The 22641-nt window shown below is 29.7% G+C and overlaps 1 protein-coding gene across 2 annotated transcripts in view; it reads left to right on the top strand.

Moving 5' to 3' along the window:
• Positions 1-22641, top strand: part of LOC106468357 (clustered mitochondria protein homolog) — a 51191-nt gene that overhangs the window by 24849 nt on the left and 3701 nt on the right. For both annotated transcript variants that reach the window (XM_022396698.1, XM_022396697.1), the window contains exons 7-30: positions 4604-4688; positions 4992-5070; positions 5635-5785; positions 6681-6909; positions 7588-7690; positions 8473-8593; positions 8832-8923; positions 9994-10034; positions 10512-10566; positions 11059-11137; positions 11363-11468; positions 11847-11931; positions 12313-12562; positions 13442-13504; positions 14660-14721; positions 15132-15209; positions 15785-15855; positions 16212-16284; positions 16671-16832; positions 17741-17807; positions 19371-19648; positions 20183-20374; positions 20834-20914; positions 21453-21578. In XM_022396698.1, coding sequence (XP_022252406.1) covers positions 4604-4688; positions 4992-5070; positions 5635-5785; positions 6681-6909; positions 7588-7690; positions 8473-8593; positions 8832-8923; positions 9994-10034; positions 10512-10566; positions 11059-11137; positions 11363-11468; positions 11847-11931; positions 12313-12562; positions 13442-13504; positions 14660-14721; positions 15132-15209; positions 15785-15855; positions 16212-16284; positions 16671-16832; positions 17741-17807; positions 19371-19648; positions 20183-20374; positions 20834-20914; positions 21453-21578 — 2729 coding nt within the window. The remainder of the gene's footprint in view (positions 1-4603; positions 4689-4991; positions 5071-5634; positions 5786-6680; positions 6910-7587; positions 7691-8472; positions 8594-8831; positions 8924-9993; positions 10035-10511; positions 10567-11058; positions 11138-11362; positions 11469-11846; positions 11932-12312; positions 12563-13441; positions 13505-14659; positions 14722-15131; positions 15210-15784; positions 15856-16211; positions 16285-16670; positions 16833-17740; positions 17808-19370; positions 19649-20182; positions 20375-20833; positions 20915-21452; positions 21579-22641) is intronic.

Here is a 22641-nt window from a genome sequence, read left to right as displayed (position 1 = left end):
ATATATAATTTTTTATTAAGTTGTAAGGTTTGTAAAGCAGTGTTTCTCTCACACCTTTTTTTTCTTTTCACATCTTTCCTATCTATCGTGCAGTATTTCATTTTGATATTAAAAATACTTTTATGCATCAGAAAATTTTGAAATTTCATATGCGAAATCTTTATAATGTCTGGATAGTTATCAAACATTTCTTACGAAAAAACTATATTTTAGCTGTTATTTTCAGTAATTAATATCTGTACGAGTTCAATAGATTTGAAGGATCTTGCAATCACCATAAAAATTAGGAAATAAACATAATCATGCCTCTTTCATTCTATAATGAACACAATTTATAACATGAAAATACAAATGTTTAGACTAAATAGCTTTAATCTCATAACATTATACATGTATATATATAATATTTTTATTATATTGTCCTTTAATCCGTGCCTGACTAACAATACAGAAGTCACAATGATGTGGCTTATGTGTACTCATGTTATTGTATCAAATAACATAAAACTGACCTTTGGTCTGTACAAAGTAACTTGTCTTGGCTGTGTTTTAGTCAACTAGTATTTTGTAAAATACAGTCACATTTCAATTATTATACATTATATATGTATATAGAGTATTGTTATTTTCAAATAAGTTCTTAAACATATTTTTCCTAAAACACAGAACAGTAAATAAAGAAGAAAAGCAAAAAATTATCTCTTCTAGTTACAACCTTTGTACTCAGTTGCTAAGCCTTTAAAAATTTTGCACATGGAGGATATGAAACGAAATATTTTTTTAAGCTTTCATGTATACAGTTGAATAACTAAAAAATCGTAAGTTACTACATTAACACCATAGAATTCAACTATAATATATCAAGCTTAGTAACAGATGTATTTTACTAAAAAAAATATGAAATTTCAAGCAAACTAAAAACACAACCTACCTCATTAAAATCTTGGTTCAATAGAAAGAAATGACGCTAGTCACGTTAGAAAGCTGAGAAAACCACTAGGGGGACATTCTGAGCTTCCGATTGGTTATTCATGTTGTATATAGAAGTAAGTGTATATAAGGGAGTGTTTCCAAAAATGGAAGGAGGTAGGTGGGGTGTCACTGTGTTTGATTTATTACATGAGTAATATCTTACCAAATAGAAAAATAAGACCTTCTTATTTTATATTGTAGCTTGTCAATATCTATAATTTATAATTTGTATAAAACTGTAGACTTGGTATTTTGATTTCACAAACATCTCTTTTGACCCAGTGCTACATTAAACATACCACATGACACACAAAAATTGATGTTTATCTGTGTCTTTTAATATTTACTTTTAAATTAAGAAATTGAGTAATGTATGGTTCTAAAATTTGAATTATAATCTACAGTTTGATATCAAACGTATTGACATAAATACATCACCAAGCCACTATAGGTGTTTAATTTTTTATTTATTTTTTGGTATTGAATCTTGCACTTTTTTGAGAAAATATATGCTGCAATTAATATGCTTGACACATTTTTTTAGCAGTCTTAACTTAATACCAAGATAATCAGGTAAACTTGTCAAATCTAACTAGGTTTGCATATGTAAAAAGTATTTTTTGTTTAGTCTATTTGTGTTCATTGTTCAGAAATACAGTTTTATTATATCATTTATAATTACATGTAAATTCAGTGAAAAGTGATCATTTACAGCCTGATTTTGCAAAATGAAATTATGTCTTACGTAATATCAATTACAAATGTTTTAGGTGGTCAGTATTTGAACTTTGCAATCATATGAGCATCAAAATATGTCCATTAGAAGAAATTCACAAACTCTTGCTGATTCAAATGGTACGTAATGAGTAAATTTAAATATAGTGTAATATGTAAATTTTGTAGTTTGGTTATCAGCGATCTTTATAATATGCTGTATTTTTATGAAATTTTTAATCATTATCATATTTTAAATTTCTGTGAAAGTTTTATAACTGGTCATATAGGTTTCATTTCACACTATGTGATATAATACATTTTCTAATCTTATTTTTAACTTTTCATTTAAAGTTTAATTAAACTACTTTATTATCAATGTAATAAACTTTGCATAAAAATATAATTTATAATTTGAATTTTATTAGTATCTAAATTTTAATTTCTTGATTTTTAAAAGGAGATATTAAAAAAATTCTCAATCTTCATTCATCTGTGAACTTTTGACATTTATTGAAAGACAGAATGACATTGGAGGGGTATGTCATATGAGCTTGATATTTTTTTTTGTACTTCAGCAAAACAAGAAGATGTGAGGTTTTAAATTTGTATTCTGGCTTGTCAATATCTATAGTATCTTGTTAACTGGACACTGAAAAAATCATGAGGGTAGAAAGAAAATTTTAGAAAGGGGCAATTCAGAGCACAGATGTATCATGTGACAGAGAAATGAATACTGATAATTTATTTAAATATTTCCTTTTAACATTAAAAATTATAACTTAGATAATATAAACATTTGAATTATAAACCACATTTTGGTGTCAATCTTACTGACACACACGGATAATAAAGTTTAATAAGATTTTGAATGTAACTGTGTATAAAGGTTGTGATGACATGCAGACTTGACTCTACTGTAAGCATAGGATGAGTGAATTTCTATTTTTCTTTAGTTTTTTGAGTTTGAAATTAATATTTCATTAAATATATGCTCCACATAGAAATTAATATTTCATTATGCTTGCAGGCCTTTATCAAATGAGCTTAACTTTTATCAAAGGCTAAAAATAATACTTAATTATAAGTTATAAAATAAAAACCATAGTTCAAAGACAAAGTTTTACATAAATTGAGTATCTTATATTAAAACAGTTTTGAATATGAATATAAGCAAGTTATGTGACAGCCATAGCTGATATATAGCTATGATGGAACAGAATGTATCAGGACTCCATTTTGACATTCTTTGGTGTTTCATACGTAATGTGATGCTAGCACAAATTGATTGATTTTCATGTGAAGGGTATGTAACAGCCCTTTCTGACACAAGATGTTTGTACACTCAGATCATAAAGATGCGTTTAGATCAGGGTTTTAGAATTTCCAAGATGGGGATATATCTTGTACTTAGTAGTATTTAAAAACAAAGGAAAAGTTTTATTCAAACAGATTCCTAAAAGTTTGTCCCAGTATTTGTCAAGCAACAAACAAGGTACTAAAGGCAGGTTTGAATGAAAATTGAAGGTAAAAATGAGCATGTGCAGCTTTACAAGATTTGATTCATAGTTTTGGTATTGTTTTGAATCTTTGGGCTTTCAAACCATGATATACTCTTGAGATAAATGTATTAATTATTATGGAGATTGTGTAGTGATGGTTTGTTTAAATGTGAGTTATGTGTTCATATTTATCATTGTGTCTAAATTTAAGAGCCATACCAGAATAAGATGGAAGAAAGCAGAGGGTTGTTACAAATGGAGTTCAGTCAAACTGGATTAATGTCACAAGTGGGGTACTTCAGAGCTCAGTCTTAGGACCTTTGCTCTTTTTGATTTACATCAGTGACATAAATGAAGGGATAGTCAATAAATTGGTTAAGTTTGCAGATGATATTAAGGTCTTGGGTGTTGCTAGCTGTGAAGAGGATGCTGCTGACTTGGAAAGGGATATAGATCATTTAGTGAGTTGAGCAAATAAATGGCAGATGGGTTTTAATTATAATAAATGCAACGTAATGCATGTGGGTTATCATAATTTGAATTATAAGTATAATTTGGATGGGAATAACCTTAATAGTGTTATGAAGGAAAGGGATCTTGGTGTAATAGTTGATCAGTCTCTTAAGCCATCCAAGCAGTGTGCTGTTGCTAGTGGTAGGCCAAATAGGATTTTAGGTTGTAGCTATAGAAATATTGAATACAAGTCTAAAGAGGTTATACTTTAATTGTACGGGTCACTGATTAGTCCACATTGGGAATATTGTGTTCAGTCTTGGGCTCCTTACCATAGAAATGACATTGAATTGTTGTAAAAGGTTCAGAGAAAGGTTACTAGAATGGTGCCTGGGAGGGAGGGGTTGTCATACAACGAGAGGCTGAAATCACTCAAATGGTTTTCTCTTGAAAAAAAAGAAGAGTTAGGGGGGGAATTGATTGAGGTGTTTAAGATTGTAAAGGGAATTGATAATGTTGATGTATCGTGTATGAGAATAGTAGAACTAGGGGACACAAATATAAATTTTGGCAAGGTAGGAGTCATCTTCAGCTAAGATAGTTTTATTTTTCTAACAGGGTTGTTGGCCTTTGGAATGGGTTGCCTTCAGATGTTGTACAGGCAGTAAATTTAAAAAAAGCTTGATAAGTATATAAATGAAAAGGGCTGAGTTTAAATTTTTTTTTTAATCATTTTAATTTAGTTTTGAGGATGGAACATCCGAGATGGACCAACCGGTCCCATGTTGTCCCAAAATATTATAGAATATAATATTAATGTTACATGTTTAGTATTGTAATTATAATATCTATGTAAATCCATAATATACATTGTGATTAGTACTTTTTAAATCTTGAAATGTAAAATAAATATGTTGAATTTAATTGAATCTGCATTATGTAACTTGATGTTTTCATGGTAGGGGATTTATTGTATCTTTATGTGGTTACACTGGAGGAGAAACGAGTTTATATCACAGCATCTACTCGAGGATTCTATGTTAATCAGTAAGTTTATATTTGTGGCTAGTATGTAATGTATAAATAAATTTTCATGTTATGTTGAAAATTAATAATTTATATTTCTAAAAACGTTTGTAACAATTTGCTCACAGCTTCTTAAGTTGGAAACAAACTATCAGTTTTGACTTGTTTTCATCTTTTTTAAGTTCCCGCATTATCCAAGTGGTTTCTGGAAGAAATTGTTACATAAGACAACTTTTTTGTTAGTAAAGACTATATAATATATTTGGAACAATATATCCTGTTCTATGCTTTTAAAGCTCTTTTTTTTTTTTTTTCATTTTTGAGGACAACAGAAGAAGAATTGAATACTAAACCTGCTAACCCTAAACATGTTTATCATTCTTTAATAGACCTTTTAGGGCAGGTAAGGTGCTACTTTCTTATGAATATCCAAATAAAAATATATTTCATGATAGCTAAACACACACACACACACTTTTAAATAATCTTCTATATGTTAAAAAATATTACATAAGTTACAGTGGAAAAAAGTATCAATGGTTTTATTTGGCTATTTGAAAATGTTTGTTTTTAACAGAGTACAGGCAAGTACAAATAATTCCTTACTGTTTATATATGACTTCAATTATAATAAATTCCACAGTTTAAAAGCTGTAAATTAGATCTTTAATTCAAATAAGCCTTCAGAGGGTTTAGCACGGCAGATTTTGTCCAATTTTTCTAGTGTTTTTTACTGTGAAATGATATTTTGGTGGTATTTAAAATGTTTTCAACAATGTACCATTTTCTATTTGTTGATGTTAATTACCTCCTGACAAATAGTTATAAACACATGTATCGTTATGATTTGAAAATATGCTTTTCAGGTTCCTGTTTTTGTACAGTTAAGCTATAAATGTAAAACTATAAGGAGTAGTTTTTCCCATGAGTTGTAGTTCAGAGCTCAATATTAACATTTGGTTTACAGATAAGCCCTGCTTTCAAGAGAAACTTTGCAATAATTCAGAAAAAACGAACACAGCGACATCCATTTGAGCGGGTGGCCACACCGTACCAGCTTTATACATGGACAGCACCTTTGGTGGAACACACTGTTGATTCTATCCGAGCAGAAGATGGTAAATTATATTAGTGCAATTTAGGAAATTTCCATATTGTTGTTTTAAGTTAAACAATACTCATATATTTATCTCAGTCCATTAATTATCTAAACCAATTCGAACCTGTATTCAAGCAAAAGATTTCATTAACTTGTTTAATAAACTTAAGTCAGTTGATAAATTCAGATTTTTTTATAGAAATTAAACCTCATTTTAAATTAAACACACACAGACCTTGCTTCTGTCAGTATCACCAAAAAGTCTCATCTCAATAATGTAGAAATGAATAAATAATGCTAGCCAATAAGTATTTGAGAGGCTAGCTTTTACAAACCAGTTAATCTATTTTTGTTTATGCTTAGTGATTAAAAGTTGTAAACACTGTTTTTAGATTTGTAATGGATATGAATATCTTTGCCATTTGGCATCTTCTTGTGTCAAAATTTTAGTTTGTAAAAACTTTTTTAATATTTGTAAAATTATCACTAATATTTAGTCTTAAAATTGTTATTAAATAAAAATATTTCTCTTGAATTTCCATTTTAAAACATTTATTCAACAAATAAAGTGGTATCAAAGTTTTGCAGTAGATAAATACATGACTACAAAAATAGTTTTTATTATGAATAGTAATTATCTATACCACAGTATAATCCAAGAGCAGCTGTTATTAGATTATATAAAAAATTATGTTGCTTTGTGAATATGGGCTATAGACAGTTTGATTAGAAATTATATTTGTTACCAAGTAGTAATAATCCAGAGAACAATGAATGTACTTTCTTATATAAATGTTTTGCAATAAACAAAGATGGATTTTTTGTAACTCTTTTTATATTCCTTCAGTATTTCAAACTAAAGATTTAGGACATAGTATTTTAAAGTAAGTTTTAATATTTCTCTTTAATTCCAGCCTTTTCCTCTAAACTTGGTTATGAAGAGCACATACCTGGGCAGACTAGGGATTGGAATGAAGAACTACAGACAACTCGAGAAATCCCTAAAAAGACACTACCTGAAAGACTGCTTCGGGAACGTGCAATTTTTAAAGTTCATAGTGATTTTGTTGCAGCAGCAACTCGGGGAGCTATGGCTGTAATTGATGGGAATATCATGGCTATTAATCCAGGAGACGAAACAAAGTAAGCATATTTGTTTAATTCACAAAACTTGTCTTTTGATCAAGTTCAATTTAGACTTAATCTGTAAGGTGAAAGGTTATTCTACCATCATTGCTTGCAAATATTTTTCCTACAACAGGTTGTTTCTTAAGGTGTTTTAACTTAATTCACTAGAATTTTTCTACATCTGAAAATTGTCATTGCTTAGCCACACGTACCTTGTTTCTTAAGTGTTTGTGTTACATTCCTCTCAATGAGCCTATGTAAACCTATAAACATATTAAGACCTATATTTTGAAAGTGTTTTTTTTTTCTCTCTCTCTTTTTGTGAAAGTGACTTATAAAACCTGTATCTTTTACAACCAATCTGACCCATATTTATTTTCATAAAAGATTATTCAAAATGGAACTTTGAAGAACAAGATAAAGGTAATGTAACAGTAAAAAAAATCATAACAAAAGCCTGATAAATTGGTAAGTATTCTATTGATATTATGATTCTTGGAGTGATTCAGGTTGAAAAATTGACTGTTTGCCAAAGAGATGAGACAGAATACTTATAAAATCCTATGTTACAGCCTATTGTTTTTAGCTTTTTTTTGTTATATAAACAGGTTGGAAGGCCTATGTTTGTGTGATAAACAATACTACCTATTTTATCTGTCAAGAGAGTTGTAAAGCTCTTTTTTTTCTATATAGAATGCAAATGTTTATATGGAACAACATTTTCTTCAGCCTGGGGTTTGATGTGAAGGATAATTATAAAGAACTTGGAGGGGATGCTGCTGCTTTTGTTGCACCTGTGAGTTTAAAATCTAATATTTTTTCCTGCCTCATGTTACATTAATGTTGTGTTATTTAGTGAAAAGAGAATATGTTTGATGCTTTTTTTTTCATTCTTAATATTTGGTTTAAATTAAATAATTGTAAAAAAATGACTAAAAATTCTCCCCATTGGAGATTCAGTCTTAATTCATGATATTATGTCAATTCAATGTTATTTTACTTTGAAAATTTATCACTAATTCAACATTTAAATTATTTTGAGTAAATTAATTGATTTTGGAAGTACAAACTATATGAAAAGTTCATATTATAATTACAATATACTTTTATTCATCAGAAACAATTTTTTGCTAGAATTTTATCAAGAAGCTTATTCTACTGGTGGTAATGTAATATAAGCAGCACTGAGGAAGTCTTGTGCTTTTAATGGTAACCCATTAAAAAGTGTGGAAAGGTCTTGTTTTCTTAGTGGTAGTGTAGTGTAAAAAGTGCTGAGAAAGTCTTGTTTTCTTAGTGGTAGTGTAGTGTAAAAAGTGCTGAGAAAGTCTTGTTTTCCTAGTGGTAGTATAATGTAAAAAGTGCTGAGAAAGTCTTGTTTTTCTAGTGGTAGTGTAGTATAAAAAGTGCTGAGAAAGTCTTGTTTTTCTAGAGGTAGTGTAGTGTAAAAAGTACTGAGGAAGTCTTGTTTTTCTAATGGTAGTATGAACAGTTGTGTTTTCTTGAGAATATAGTTGGTGAATATTTTTTTATTTTCTGTGTTTGTGTCCTGATTTCAGTTTGTTTGTTTTTTCTTGTCAGTGTAATGACCTGAAAGGAGTTCGAGCTTACAATACTGTTGATGTTGATGGGTTGTACACTCTTGGAACTGTTGTGGTTGACTACAGAGGTTACAGAGTTACTTGCCAGTCAATTATACCAGGTATTTCACTGAATGTTAAAAATGAGCTCAGTTTGTTTGTTGTTTTTTTTTAATTTCAAGTTCATCATTACTAAAATTTTGATTCTGTATCAGCTGACTTTTATGAATTACATTTTAATTTCCTTGTTTTTTTATCACTGAAGGAAAAAAATTAATAATTAGCTAATAATATTAGCAGAGGAGAATTGACATGTATTTATTTTGTACGTTGGTGATGAATATTAATTACATTACACAGGGATCCTTGAGAGAGAACAAGAGCAGTCAGTGGTGTATGGGTCTGTTGACTTTGGAAAAACTGTTGTCTCTCATAAGAAATACATGGAATTGGTATGTTTTCTAATAACTTTCAGCAGTTTTTAAAAAGTTCTCAACCTTTTTTATTTATCAAGTTTTCCACAGTAGAGCAGATTTTAATCAATTCACAGCAAGTCACTTCCCTAGGAAATGGCAAAGAACCTTTTTGGTTTTTAGGGGTAAAAGGCCAAGGCTACTATTTCACAAAATAGAAATTTGGTTTCTATGCAAAATAAAATATAACCATAAAATTCATACAAGGATACAATATTTATCAGGAAACCGAACAAAAAGCTAATGATCAGCCATTCTACTTAGTGCTATTTTGTTCTCTTCTTTATAAGAAAATGTTAAGAGAATCTTACATATATAGTGTAGAATCAGATTTTTATAAAAGGTTTAGTTCATTATTTAGAAATATCTGAAAACTAGAAAGGGCACTACACAAAATTATAAAATAATTTTATGGTCGTTTTGTTGGAAAACAAAACTGTGAAATTTCAAGGAAAGTAGTAATTTTTTCTGAAACAAGAATGGGTGGTATGATAACAGTAATTGTAGGGATTTTAAGGAAAGTAATACTGCACCTGAAACAGCTACAGTAGGACTGACAACAACGGTTGTAACAATTTTAAGGAAAGTAGTACTGCACCTGAAACAGCTACAGTAGGACTGACAACAACGGTTGTAACAATTTTAAGGAAAGTAGTACTGCACCTTGCTACTGAAGGACTCATAACGACGGTTGTAACAATTTTAAGGAAAGTAGTACTGCACCTTGCTACTGAAGGACTCATAACGACGGTTGTAATAATTTTAAGGAAAGTAGTACTGCACCTTGCTACTGAAGGACTCATAACGACGGTTGTAACACTTTTAAGGAAAGTAGTACTGCTACTGTAGGACAGATAACAATAATTGTAAGGTGAACAACTACAGTGTTTTAGTATTTACACTACTTAAGTTGATCTTAACATTCTCCATTTGACTAATGTTTTCCATAACCGTGTGTATTTCTTTCTTTGTTAATGTGGATTATTTTTCCCTCAGCATATGTATTTAAGCAACTTTTTTGATGTATTTTACTTTCTTTTCTTCTGCAGCTGGATAAAGCTGGGCAACATCTGAAGATTCTTCCTCATAAGTAAGAAAATACTAATATTTTGTCATATAAATGATGATTACAAAGTATAATTGAAAGTAGCTTTTTCATATGGAGAATAACTGATTAAAAATGGCTTTGTAAATTTCGAATGAATAAAAGTTTAAAAATATTCTATTTCTCTGTATCAGATTACAAAGAAAAACCTTTCTAATTTTGTAGATTTTCAGCAATCATAAAAATGGTGTTTGAACAATTGTTCTGAATTTGCTGAAAAAAGTTAAGTACATTGAATTTCATGTTTTAAAGCTTTGTATTCCTTAGTTATTATTTACTAATAATATCCTAGGATTTAATAAATGTTTTGTTTGTTTTTTTCACTAAAAGAAGTATTGTATTAAATCTTAAGTCTTTTAGTCTTATGTTTTTATTATTCACTTGCCTTCAGTATATGAGATTAGGTTTTATTATAAACTTGTCTTCTGTATATTTATTTTCTTGTGTTTTTTTTCTCCACAGAGTTGCTAATGACAAGGGTGACATTGTTGAACTGTGCTCCTCTGTAGAATGTAAGGTAAGTTACAACATTACAGATAACTGCAAGACAGATACAGTATCCAGTGAAGTAAAGTCTTGTATACCTGAACTGCATGTTAAAAATAAACTCCATAGGCAGTTATTTTATCTTGAATTGATTCTTTTTCCTTCAATAGAATCTAGAGGTTTTCACCACTTTTGCAGTAAAATAATTGTTCCTCAGTTTTGAAACACAGAAAATTTCCATGTCATTTGTTCAGAGTGATTTTCAATGACACATTTCAGATATGTATGATTTATATATGTATGTATAATACACATCTGCCCACACAAAACAACAAGTTATTCTCCTGTTTTTAATTCCCAAGCTTTTGATCATGATATCAGCAACCATCTTTCAGTGTTCATCTATGAAAGTACTTTTATTGATTAATACACACATTTGAATTGTATTTTGCTTGCATAAAAGCTCTGAAGATTAGAATAGAGCATAAGAAAGTACATATTACTAACTGTCATATATTTCTAGGGTATTATAGGTAACGATGGGAGACATTACATCCTGGATTTACTGAGAGCATTTCCACCCGACGTAAACTTCCTTATTTGTAAGTACAAATATCAGCCTTTTAGTGATGAATTATATGTAACACTGTGTTTTATTCATGCAATGTTGTGTCTTATTCGTATGTAACATTGTGTTTTATTTCTTGTACATGTCTAATTAATACAATCCAACTCGAAAAAAAATATCTTGAAAATATGATTTAAAATGTTCAACTAACTTCATTCTACAACCTTATTTTTTCACATTCTACTTCTTCTGTCTTCAGTGGACGACGAAGGACTCAGCAAAGAAGCCCAATCTCTAGGGTTTCCCCGGGAACATAAACACAAATTGTGCTGTCTGCGTCAGGAACTTGTTGATGCATTTGTCGAGTAGGTGCAACATAACAAAGTTACCTATTTCATGGCAGTACTTTCTTTTCTTACATTTATTTTGTAGCATTCATATTAGAAGTATTTATTGCAATGGACCATATATGTCACAATGTTTTGTTAAGGGTTACTGTAGACCAAAAAATATGGAAAACAACTATCAAAAATATAAACTTCATACAAATAATTCTCAGTGGAACGTTATCTTTTCCCAGTCTTTATTTCAAAACTAATTTTAAATATATTCCAAAAGATGTCATATTAATAAAATTGGGCTTGATGCCAAAAATTCCACAAGAAATTCCCTCTTTCACATTTTCCCGGATGATTACTTGAATATAAACGTTTACATTGTACTCTCCTTGAATGTCTTAACAGAGCTAGATATGTGATGTTCATCAAACTTGCTGCCTACGGTCTTCAAGAAATTGGACTGAAAAACTTACTAAAAGACAAGGAAAAGGTTAGCAACAAACAAATTTTATTTTTGTTTGTAGGAATAATTTGTTTTTTTATCAGATATTTTATGAAGCTAATACTAAATATGTTTAATGTGCAGCAGAAGGTGACAATTACAAAGTAACAAAATGTGTGTGACAAATAGGTGAAGTGTATTACATATTTACTCAGTGATACAACTTTCACAAATTAGTTTCATAATTTAATTTGTATTAGTGCTTATTATTGAAGTCAATATCAACGGGTATTTTGTTTATCATTGAAACAACACTAGTTGGAACTGAATTGAACTTTCTTTAATAGTTGACAACACTTTTTTTGTGGTAACAAATGATAATAGACTCCAATATGTTTGGTTGCAATAAATGTGATGGTATAATCTTAGGGGAAAAATATGAAAGATGAGAAGACAGTAGAAGAAATTAAGGAAGAGGAAAGAAAAGTCCTCAATGACAGTAAATTAAAAGAAAATGATGATAAAGAGAAGACAGACTATGTACCTTCTGCTGATAGATATTTCCATGACAGCTTACGAGAAAGTGAAGATTTGAGGAACCTAGAAGATGTTTTTAACCAACAGGATGACGAGTTCAAAAAGATAGCTGAATCAATTGTCAATGGAAAAGAAACAAAAAGTATGGAAAGTTAGGTCTTTTACAACAATTTAAAGAAAAACTAAGTTACATGTTAAAACGTGTAATGACGAAGTTAACACTTGTGGTTTTTCGAATACTGAGAAAATAGTTGATTTTTGATATTAGAGAGATCATAATTGTCTCTGTAAGTTATCTCCACATAGTATGCAGGTTACTGTTTTACCATTTGTAAAAAAACTACTGTCAACTTTTGTCTCAGAATAAAAGGTGAAATGTGTATTTCTATCACACAAAATACAGTTAATATCATGCAGGAAATATGTAAGAAGAGAAAGATCAATCTAAACTAAACATTTTAAACTAACACAATATAGTGAAAATCATGGCATTTTATTGTGATAGAAATATACACCAATATAACATTTCACTGATATCTTCAGGTTATATGTTATATGCTGGGTGAATCATTGTATTACTGTATATTATTGCACTGTTTTTCAATAAATTACGTTAATTCGATTTGAGACATCTCTCACATTCATTGTTAAAACTAAATTGGTTTTTAGTAATTTAATTTTGATCAGATTTTAGGGCTAGATTGTTTCTAGGTTTTAGTGACTATAAGCAGATATTCCTTTAAGTTACTATGTAGTTTTATGAAAGAACATAAACATTGAAGACATGTGATAAATAGTTATGAGCTTCAACACAAATAAAATACTTCTAAATGTAAAAGAAAGGTTTAGTGATGCTTTTTGAATTTCAATTATATGAAGGATTTCAGTAAACTGCTGTAGTTTTTGTTTACCATATTTAACCAAAAATTAATATTTTTTACACCATGTTCCAAGCTTTATTAATAACAAAGAAACAGCAAATGTGCTTATTATACATAAAATTCAAGATTTATTTTTCCAGTAGACAATACAAAAGAAATTATCAAACAAGCTGCTCAAGCTGTTGGATCTTTGAAGGAATCAGGCAAGATATTTAAACCTTTAATAATTTCTATTACAGAATAAGAACCTAAAGTGAAATACAAATGTAAAAACCAAATGTTAATAATAAAATATATGTAGTTCTAACGTTTTAAGTTATAATATACTTAGCTTCAACTTTGAGTTTGAACTCTATAAGATCTTCTTAACTGTATGTGCACAGGTACGGGTCAAAGTATACATGCCACAACCTTTCACAGAGTGCCAATCAACATGTCAGAGTTATCAACTGTTCATGACACCCTACACTGCTGATGGTTTAGTGACAGCTTGTGGTAGAGGAGATTGAATACTATTTACAATATACAGGAATACTGAAAGAAACTGTAGATAAGCATTTTGGAGGTTCTATAGGTTATGCAAATACAACATTCAAACAGTATGCTAGACAAATGCATATTTTATTCATCACATGACTGTCACCCTGCACTCCAACTTGTCAGAGTCTGACTGACATCTTCAATTCATATCTTGAGCACAAATACTTTTGTAACATATCTTATTTTTTATGTACATTTGACCAAAACCTTTCCACATTCTACACAGATGCACATAGTAAGTTTGGAATCGTAGTCTCCAGTTTGGGGGTCGTCCAATAAACCGACCTTGTGCACATTTGGTTAAAAGAAATTAACTTAATGGTCAGCAATTTATGTTAAATTAGCAGCAGTTTTTATTCTTTGCTTGGAAATTTCTCTGTGATTTTAGTATGTTTAAGAATGTGTGGTAAACATAATGAGATTTGATAAAGTAGTATTGTTTTTCATTTTGAGAGAGAGAGAGAATCTTTAATGCTAATTTTGTCAAAAACATTTCACTAATTGATGGCTACCTAAAATATGCATCATATTACACACATTTTTTTTTATATGTCCTTTATATTTCATATGTTGACTTTATAAATTTTTTTATTTAAAGAAAACTTTCAACTTGTAAATGAAAAACAAACATTTGATGAACAATCCAAACTAGCCCAAGGAAAGGCTTAAAATATGTCACTGTTTTTACTATAAGAAATATCTCTGATTATATTAGTCAAATTACAAAAGAAAATATACTGAATGGGTTATGAAATAGAGAATTATAGAATGGGTCATAATATTTTCAGTACTAAGAACATTTTTTGCTTCCTTTGTAGAATATGATATCCGCTTCAATCCCGATGTATATAATCCAGGAGTTCAGCATCCTGAAACTGAGGTTTGTCATAAAACTTCTTTTATCATAAACTTTAGACTATTCATGCTAATTTAACTGTTTAATATTTATAAACATAAGATCAAGGTCCTGATATTTTTTTTTCGTTACCAGTTGTTATCTAGTAGCTATGTAACTTTAGAAGCATTAAAGTTTTAAACATAGAATTTATGGATATTTTTATAACTAAAATTTATTTACACTATTATAATTTATGAGAAGGAGCTTAAAACTAGATTTATATGTAAACACAAGTGTATGAAATATGGCTGAAATAATTGTACATATGTATGCTTCTTAGATTAACTTAAATAAATTTTCTAGATGTTTTAGATAATGTTTACTGCTTTATTTGTTTATGTTGAAAATGCTCAAATGTTTTATATATATATATGAAATTTTGTTTTTAACAGAAAGAAAATCTGAAAAAACAACAGCAGTTAGTCAAAGATGCTGCATACTTCTTACTTACTGTTCAGATTCCTAGTTTTGTAAGTTTGTATTGTTCCTTAAGCTTAATATTTTGAAGAAATGTCATCAGCCAATATGCTATTTTAAATTTTATAAGAAAAGTTGGTTGAACAGCTTAATTGATTGAAACCATGCATAATACACACTTTGGAAAGATGTGAAATAATTGCCATTACAAATTGAATTCATACATTTGAAACTTATGCACAACAGATCACTGCTGTTTTTTTGTTTCTCCACTTACTGTATTTTAAAACATTATTGAGGTGTTTATTTTATAAAATTGAGAGTAATTCTAAAATGCTGTTAAGCTGTAGTTTAGTAATTTAATGATTTTTAAAGAAACATTATGTTAATTTAATACTTTTGTTATTTGATTAGTGTTATATTGATTACAATTGGCATTCATTTTTGAACTTTTATAATTTAGCACTAATGTTTTGTAGTTCAGTGAAACAAGTGGTAAGATGTACTGAATATTCAAAACATTTTTTTTGTACTGATCTATGAAAATTGATACACTTTAGCACAGCTTTGGTTTTTAAATGAAGCACAGTACACATGGTTTAACTTGTCTTGTTTTTTGTTTAATCAGATCAGAGACTGCTTAGAACATTCTACCTCACCAATCGATGGTACAACACTTACTGAGGCTTTACACAGCAGGTTAGGCTTTATTAAGATTTTGTTATGGTATTCAGAACTACTGTTTTATATTCTAAGTAATGTAAACTTTTCAGTTATAACCCAAAAATATATTTAACATGGTGCATTATACAGATAGTTCTTAAAATAGTTAATTATAGTTATATATTTAGACTAGCAGTGAACTTGATCATTTAAATGAAAACAAAACAAACAAAAAAAACAACTCTCCAAACAACTAGCTTTTAGGCTGAAGTATTTGTTTTAAAATACAATAAAGTAACTGTTTTCTTTGAAATTATAGAAAGTATATTGAAAAATTATATTACAAAATTGTTTCATACTGGAGTAACATTGTGTATTATTAAAATTTACAGAGGTATCAACATACGCTACTTGGGCAAAGTGGCAGAGATGCTGGCAAAGATCCCTCAGTTACAGTATGTTTATGTGAGTTGTTTATTTTCCAAAGATTCGTCTGTTGCAGTATGCTTTAATTTCTTGTAGTATTGAATATACTGTTGCTAACAGATGGCGCCACTGGAATCCATACTAAGATTTTGCAGAAACCAATCTAAGAAATTAAAAAATGTAAGGATGTATTTCTCTAAACAAAGATTAACTTTGAGGTAATGCTGATTACAAAAATCAAATAACTTAAGTTGTATAAAGCAGTTGTATACGAAAATGTTTGTGAACATTTTTAAAACTTAGTATTTAATTTATGTAGTACATATTGGTTTATAGAAACATTGAGTGTGTAATTAAATAAAAACATTTTGGTGTTATAAGGTTGTTTATTTCTTGTGTTAATTTCTCATACTTGTATCATTTAGGCAATCAGTGTTCAAGAGCTCATTTCTCGGTCTGCCAAACACCAGTTTATGGCTTATCTGCAAGCTGTAGAAACAATGAGTCTGGCAGCAGCGATCAGCCACTTCTTAAACTGCTTTCTGTCATCTTGTTTAACCCTCCCTGCCCCAATTGGTGCTGAAGAGGTTCGATCTTATTATCTTTTTCTTCAACTTTTGTAGAAGGAAAATAAAGTGTGTGTGTGTTTATATATATATATAATAAGAGTTATATTTTCAAAACTATTATATGTTACATTAATTGTCAATAAGCGATCAAGACCAACACTATAAAACAGTAATGAACTTAATATAAATTCAAAACTCTTTTTAAAACAAAAAACCTTCGCATTTTCCAGTTGTTATCCAAAAGTCATAACAGAGATTGCCTGTGGTAATAGCACCCAAAAGTGATGGTGATGAGAAACCAGTCAGCATTCGAGGAAAATTCATTAATGGAACAGAGTTGAATGCTTACACCCACAACGTCTCAACTCTTACTGCCTTTCACTGTCTACAGTTACCCTTAAAAAGATGTAATAAAGTTAAAAGTAGAAATAAGATAAAATTAAGCAACCCCAAAAATATGTTTCTACTAAACAATGCCTACCATCCTCCACCTTTAAAAATTCTAAAAAATCCTTAAAGTAGAATAAATACCACCCTGATAATTATACTACATGCTACTCCCAACCTTTACCCTTTTTTGAAAATGTCTTATTAAAAAAAAAGATCTTAAAAGAACTATAAGACTTACCTTAAGTAGTTCATATTGTCACATTATTCAAGTATAGCACAGGATAACTGATACAAGCCCAGCTACTTGAAGTTAATCTTTCCAGTCCCAGCTATACTGAATAAATTTAACTTGCATATTAAAGGTACCTACCTACCTCTAGTGACAAAAAAGGTTTTTCCTCTTTGAATATTTATCTAATAAAATATTTTTAAATTTACTATAAAAATGACTTTTTAATAATGACCGGAAAGTGCAAAGATTCTAAGTAGTTTTGAACATAGGTGAAAAAAATTGGATTTATTAATTTTTATTTCAGCTTCAGTTTAGGAACTCAAAACGAAAGGGAAAACGAAAGAATAAACAGAATTCTTTCCTTGTTCAAGGTATGTTTAATTGATCAACCAAAAAAAAATGGCATAAGAAAATATTGTTTATTTTCAAAGCAAAATATTAATTTTCTTATAAGTTACTAGTTTAGTCTCAGATAAATGGTGTTCAACTGTATGGTGCCAAACTAAGGGTAAAACTGCACTACTGATTTATAGAATAAATGAAATTGTAATCATTTTTCCACAACATTTTTGTAAGTACTTCAGATTTGAAATTTATTCAGTACTTTTTTCTTAGTTACTTAATTTCATACATAATTTTTTTTTTTGTTAATTACACAAATTTTGAATTGAGGGTGATTTTAGCCTCCTGTGAATGAAAATATTAGTGACTGTAAAATCCAGGAATTTTTCTGAACATAATATGGCCCCCTAGAAGGAAAATTGAAGTAGTTTTTGACATCAATTTGAACCTTTTAAGGAGCCATTAGTTAGTGATTTAAACAAATCATGAAATCTCTTTTTCTGTTCTTTCAACTTTATAAATTGAAATGGCTTCCAGTTCAGAAGAGATCAGAACAGATAATAGCTTAGCTTGGTGATATGTTGCTTGTAGAAAAATAGTTTGTGAACAATTTCTGCTTCAATTATGGCCCTGATTTTTTTTTTTAAACCTTGTTTTATTATTTTTACTTTATTTGAATTAAGATATGGAAGTATGATGAAATAATTTTGTGGAACAAGATCGGGTTGAAAATTGTTAGGCTTAGTTATATCATTTTGCCAATAAGGCAGCTATTCTATTAGGCTTTGTTTACAGTAGGCCTTAATAAACAAAGTAACTGCTTGAATGGGAAAACATAACTGAAAAGAAACATTAAATAAATATGTAAATGGAACTGTCTAATAAACAGTTAAGAAAAGTCTGCTTGCTTATAATTTTGATATGGTAAAGAAAGTTATTTTTCTTGTTTGTAAAAGCAATGACACTGCATGTAATGTTTTTTTAATCAAAACAAAGAAAATTTAGATTTATAAAAATGTGTATATATATATATATTTCAAAGCTTTACAATAATGCAGTAAGAATTAATATTCAGTAATTAAAAGCTGCAAGAAAGCTAAGCATCTTTAATATGTTAAAACATTTTGCAAAGTCTGAGAATTCATACAAATACCACGTATAGCCTATTTTATTTTACAGAAATTACATACTCTGTAGAAAGTTCACCTCAAGATTCAAAGAATTTTACTCAGGAGTTTTTTTACTTTTTTAAATATTATGAAACAAATCATATTATGTTTGTCAATTTGCATTAGGACACTATAGAGCTAATGCATTTATTAACACTTTATGTTGTATTTTAATATGTTAGCAATATGCCACTGTCTTGAAGGTCTGCTGGGATATACAATATGAAAAAAGTTGCAAACCAGTGGTTGAAAATATTCTAAATTCTTGATAAGATTAATTGCTGTTAAATATAATTCACTATAAAGCTGACCTGTTTTAGAGGTTTCTCTGTTGGTTTTGTGATAGTGTCAAAATGAAAAACTGTTGAGTTACTAAGATTACCGCATTTTCATCTGGTAATGCAAGGTCTGGCATCATTTTAGATAATAATGAGTGGACAGTGCTTACGCCTCGATCCTTCTGGAGTAACCTAAAAGCAGAACTTCAATCATACTATAACTGGACACTAGAAGTGGAATGTGTTGATGCAGTTGTTGAACACTATGGCATCCAGAAAATCTCACTTCTTCGCTCCTTCTGCATGAAGTGTGGTGTTCAGATCCTCTTGAAGGAGTACAGTTTAGATAATCACAGTCGTTCGGCATTTACAGAAGATGATATCTTGAACGTGTTTCCTGTGGTGAAGCATATTAACCCCAGGGTAAGGAGCTTTATATTTTCAATAAGACTTGCAGACCATAACTCAGATGATTATATATACCCTCACATTCTAGATAATGTGTGTATTAACCAAATCAAACTGTGTAGATTATGACTACAGAACTTTGTATGTGTACAATATAGTGGATTAATTGTAGTTACTAATAAGAACTTCTGAGAGAAAATAATGAAGAGTGTATAATAATATGTTAACCATACTATATCTGCTATATCCATTGGTAACGAGGCCTTTCACCCAATAATGGGGTTCTTCAGACAGCTGAGAAGCTACTTAAGCTTTACAAATGAACAGTTTCTCTTCCAAAACGAAGGATTCGGTAATTCTTAATAATCATTTAAACCTCTTATTAAACTTAAGTTAAAGTTGTTAAAAATGCAACGTTAAGAGTTTCTCTGCCGGGTTGAGAAATAAAGGAAGTTAGTCTTCATTTCTGTGTATATTAATCACAACTACCTTTGAATAACAGAAAAACATTTGTAATAAGTACAGTTAGATATTTCTTGATTATTTCAGGCCACAGATGCTTATAATTTCTGCACTACAGGCCAGAACAAGATCCAACAGGGGTTTTTAAAGGAAGGGTATGAACTAATAACCAAAGCTCTAAACCTGTTGAACAATGTGTATGGAGTCATGCACCCAGAAATAGCCCAATGCCTCAGAATGTTGGCTCGACTTAACTATATAATGGGGGATCACACAGAAGTAAGTATATGTTTTGGCCCAATACTGACAGATTTAAGTATACATGTTTTAGCAGTGAACTCTTTTTCAAAATCACTACATCATGAATTGAAACAGAACTTAAGTTTTTCATCTCTTTTTTTTTTTCTACAATAATGTTGAAGTTCTGTTTTAACAAAAGTGAAAGTTAGGGAATTTCAAGAAGGTTTGATAAATCATTTTAAATAGTTGAAATGGTTGTGGTCAATGGAGAGACACTGTTTTTGCCAGATAATTCTTCCCCATAAGTTTACTTTATATTCATTGTTTGTCAATTCAAGATAAAGTTTTTATTTGGTATACATTTTACATGAACTGTTATGAAAAATGTCGTAATCTAAGTTTTTAGTTTGTAAAAGTTATGAATGTTTCAGACACACTCTTTAAAGTGGCTAAATTCAATATGAACATAGTTAATTGTGAATTATATTGATTTATCAGGCTATTGAATACCAGCAGAAAGCAGTACTGATGAGTGAGAGGGTGAATGGTATCGATCATCCCTACAACATTACAGAATATGTGAGTTAGCATATTGTGAGGAATATGGTTTATTGGTTTTCACTTAGGGTACTAAAACTGTAACAGAACATATAACACTGATCTTTTTCACAGTGTCTGTAAATATTTTGTGTAGTACCTCAACTAAAGTTTAGGACAGAAATACAAAACTATATGACAACACTGCTTTTGAAAGATGGATTTTTTTCATCATAAGCAAACTGATGAAGAAAGGTTTCCCATTTGAAAGCACTCAGGTTATAGGGCTTTATATTTTTGTCTTTGATTTTTTCACCTACATATTGTCCTAAATTTATTATAGTGTTTCGTAACGTATAAACTTCTACGAAATTGTACAAACAACAGCATTACTTTTTATAAGTTTGCTTATTACAAGGTATTAACTGTATTATGATCAAAATTTTGTCCAGTAGTGTAAATGCAATTATAATAGTTTTAGAATACTTAATAATTAGTTTTGCAGTATTGCAGAGATATTTGTCAAGTTACTTATATACCTTCTCTGATTACCTGTGTATTTTTCCTCTCTTCTATACAGACTAACCTAGCATTGTACTGTTTCGCTAATTCCCAAGTAAGCACAGCTTTAAAACTTCTTTACCGTTCTCGATATCTGGCTCTGCTCATCTGTGGAGAGAATCACCCAGAAATAGCCATGCTGGATGTACGTTGCAGTGAGATTTGAACATTAACTTTAATGGTATTGGATGTGTTTTAGGGGTTTGATATAAATAGGTTTTGTCATAACTTGCAAAGTATTGTGTCTTGATGTCCCTTTCTACATTGGGTTAATCAATATAACAGAGCGCATAAGAATTAAAAACAAAATTATCTGATTAAGAATTGTAGTAATCTAAATCTTAAGTTTGTTTATTAATTGTCTCAACAGAAATTTAATTAAAACTGCCTGGGCAACAAATAAACAGAAGTTATGTTAATAAATGTCTTCTTTTATTGTTTTAAACTCCAGCAGTGGTTGGTTCTCATAATCATTTGATGATTTCCATGGCAACTGTATAGAATGAAAGTTCATTTTGCTTGAGCTGTTAAATCTCCAAGACTTTTTCTTGTGATGCTCTTGAAAGCTAAAATTCTTTGTACATATTGATACAACTGAAGGAAAACATTTGACTAAGAAAGACTTCCCAATCTAAAAATCCTCACACATCTGAGTTTGAGAATTCCCTTGTCGATATTACAAGAAACTGTGTAAGAATTTGTTTCTGAACCAACATATTCTTTGATGTAAAAATTGCAGGTTGGGCTCTAAAGTTCCTAAATGTTTTTTCTTCTTCTTCTTAGGTTTAATTCTTTAGATATTAGTGTCTCCAGCAAATTGTCTGTTGGCCTTACCCTATTCAAAATCAAAGCAGAGGAATGACTACTGAAAATTTCTTAGTCATTTGAGATTGTAATATATGATGCTCCATTAGTTAACATAAAATTAAAGGACAACAAGGAACCTTTTGGTCCAACTAAGCCATCCTATCCACTAAATTAAACACACACACACACACACACAAGAAAACAAAGTAGCCTTTATTATTAAAATATTTATTAAGCATTCTTTTAAATTTACTGCATCTGCCACAGTGCTTCTCAGCTGGGGTTCTGTAGAACCTTACACAAAATAACAAGTCACTGCATTGTTTTAAATTAGTGAACAAGACTAGGTACAAATAGATGCACGAGTCATGAAAACTTTTATTATTTGTGAGTATATGTTC

The sequence above is a fragment of the Limulus polyphemus genome, unplaced genomic scaffold (genome assembly GCF_000517525.1).
Source record: "Limulus polyphemus unplaced genomic scaffold, Limulus_polyphemus-2.1.2 Scaffold2979, whole genome shotgun sequence".
NCBI lineage: Eukaryota > Metazoa > Arthropoda > Merostomata > Xiphosura > Limulidae > Limulus > Limulus polyphemus.
Note: the sequence above shows the minus strand (reverse complement) of the source record. Positions and strands in the feature narration are given on the sequence as shown.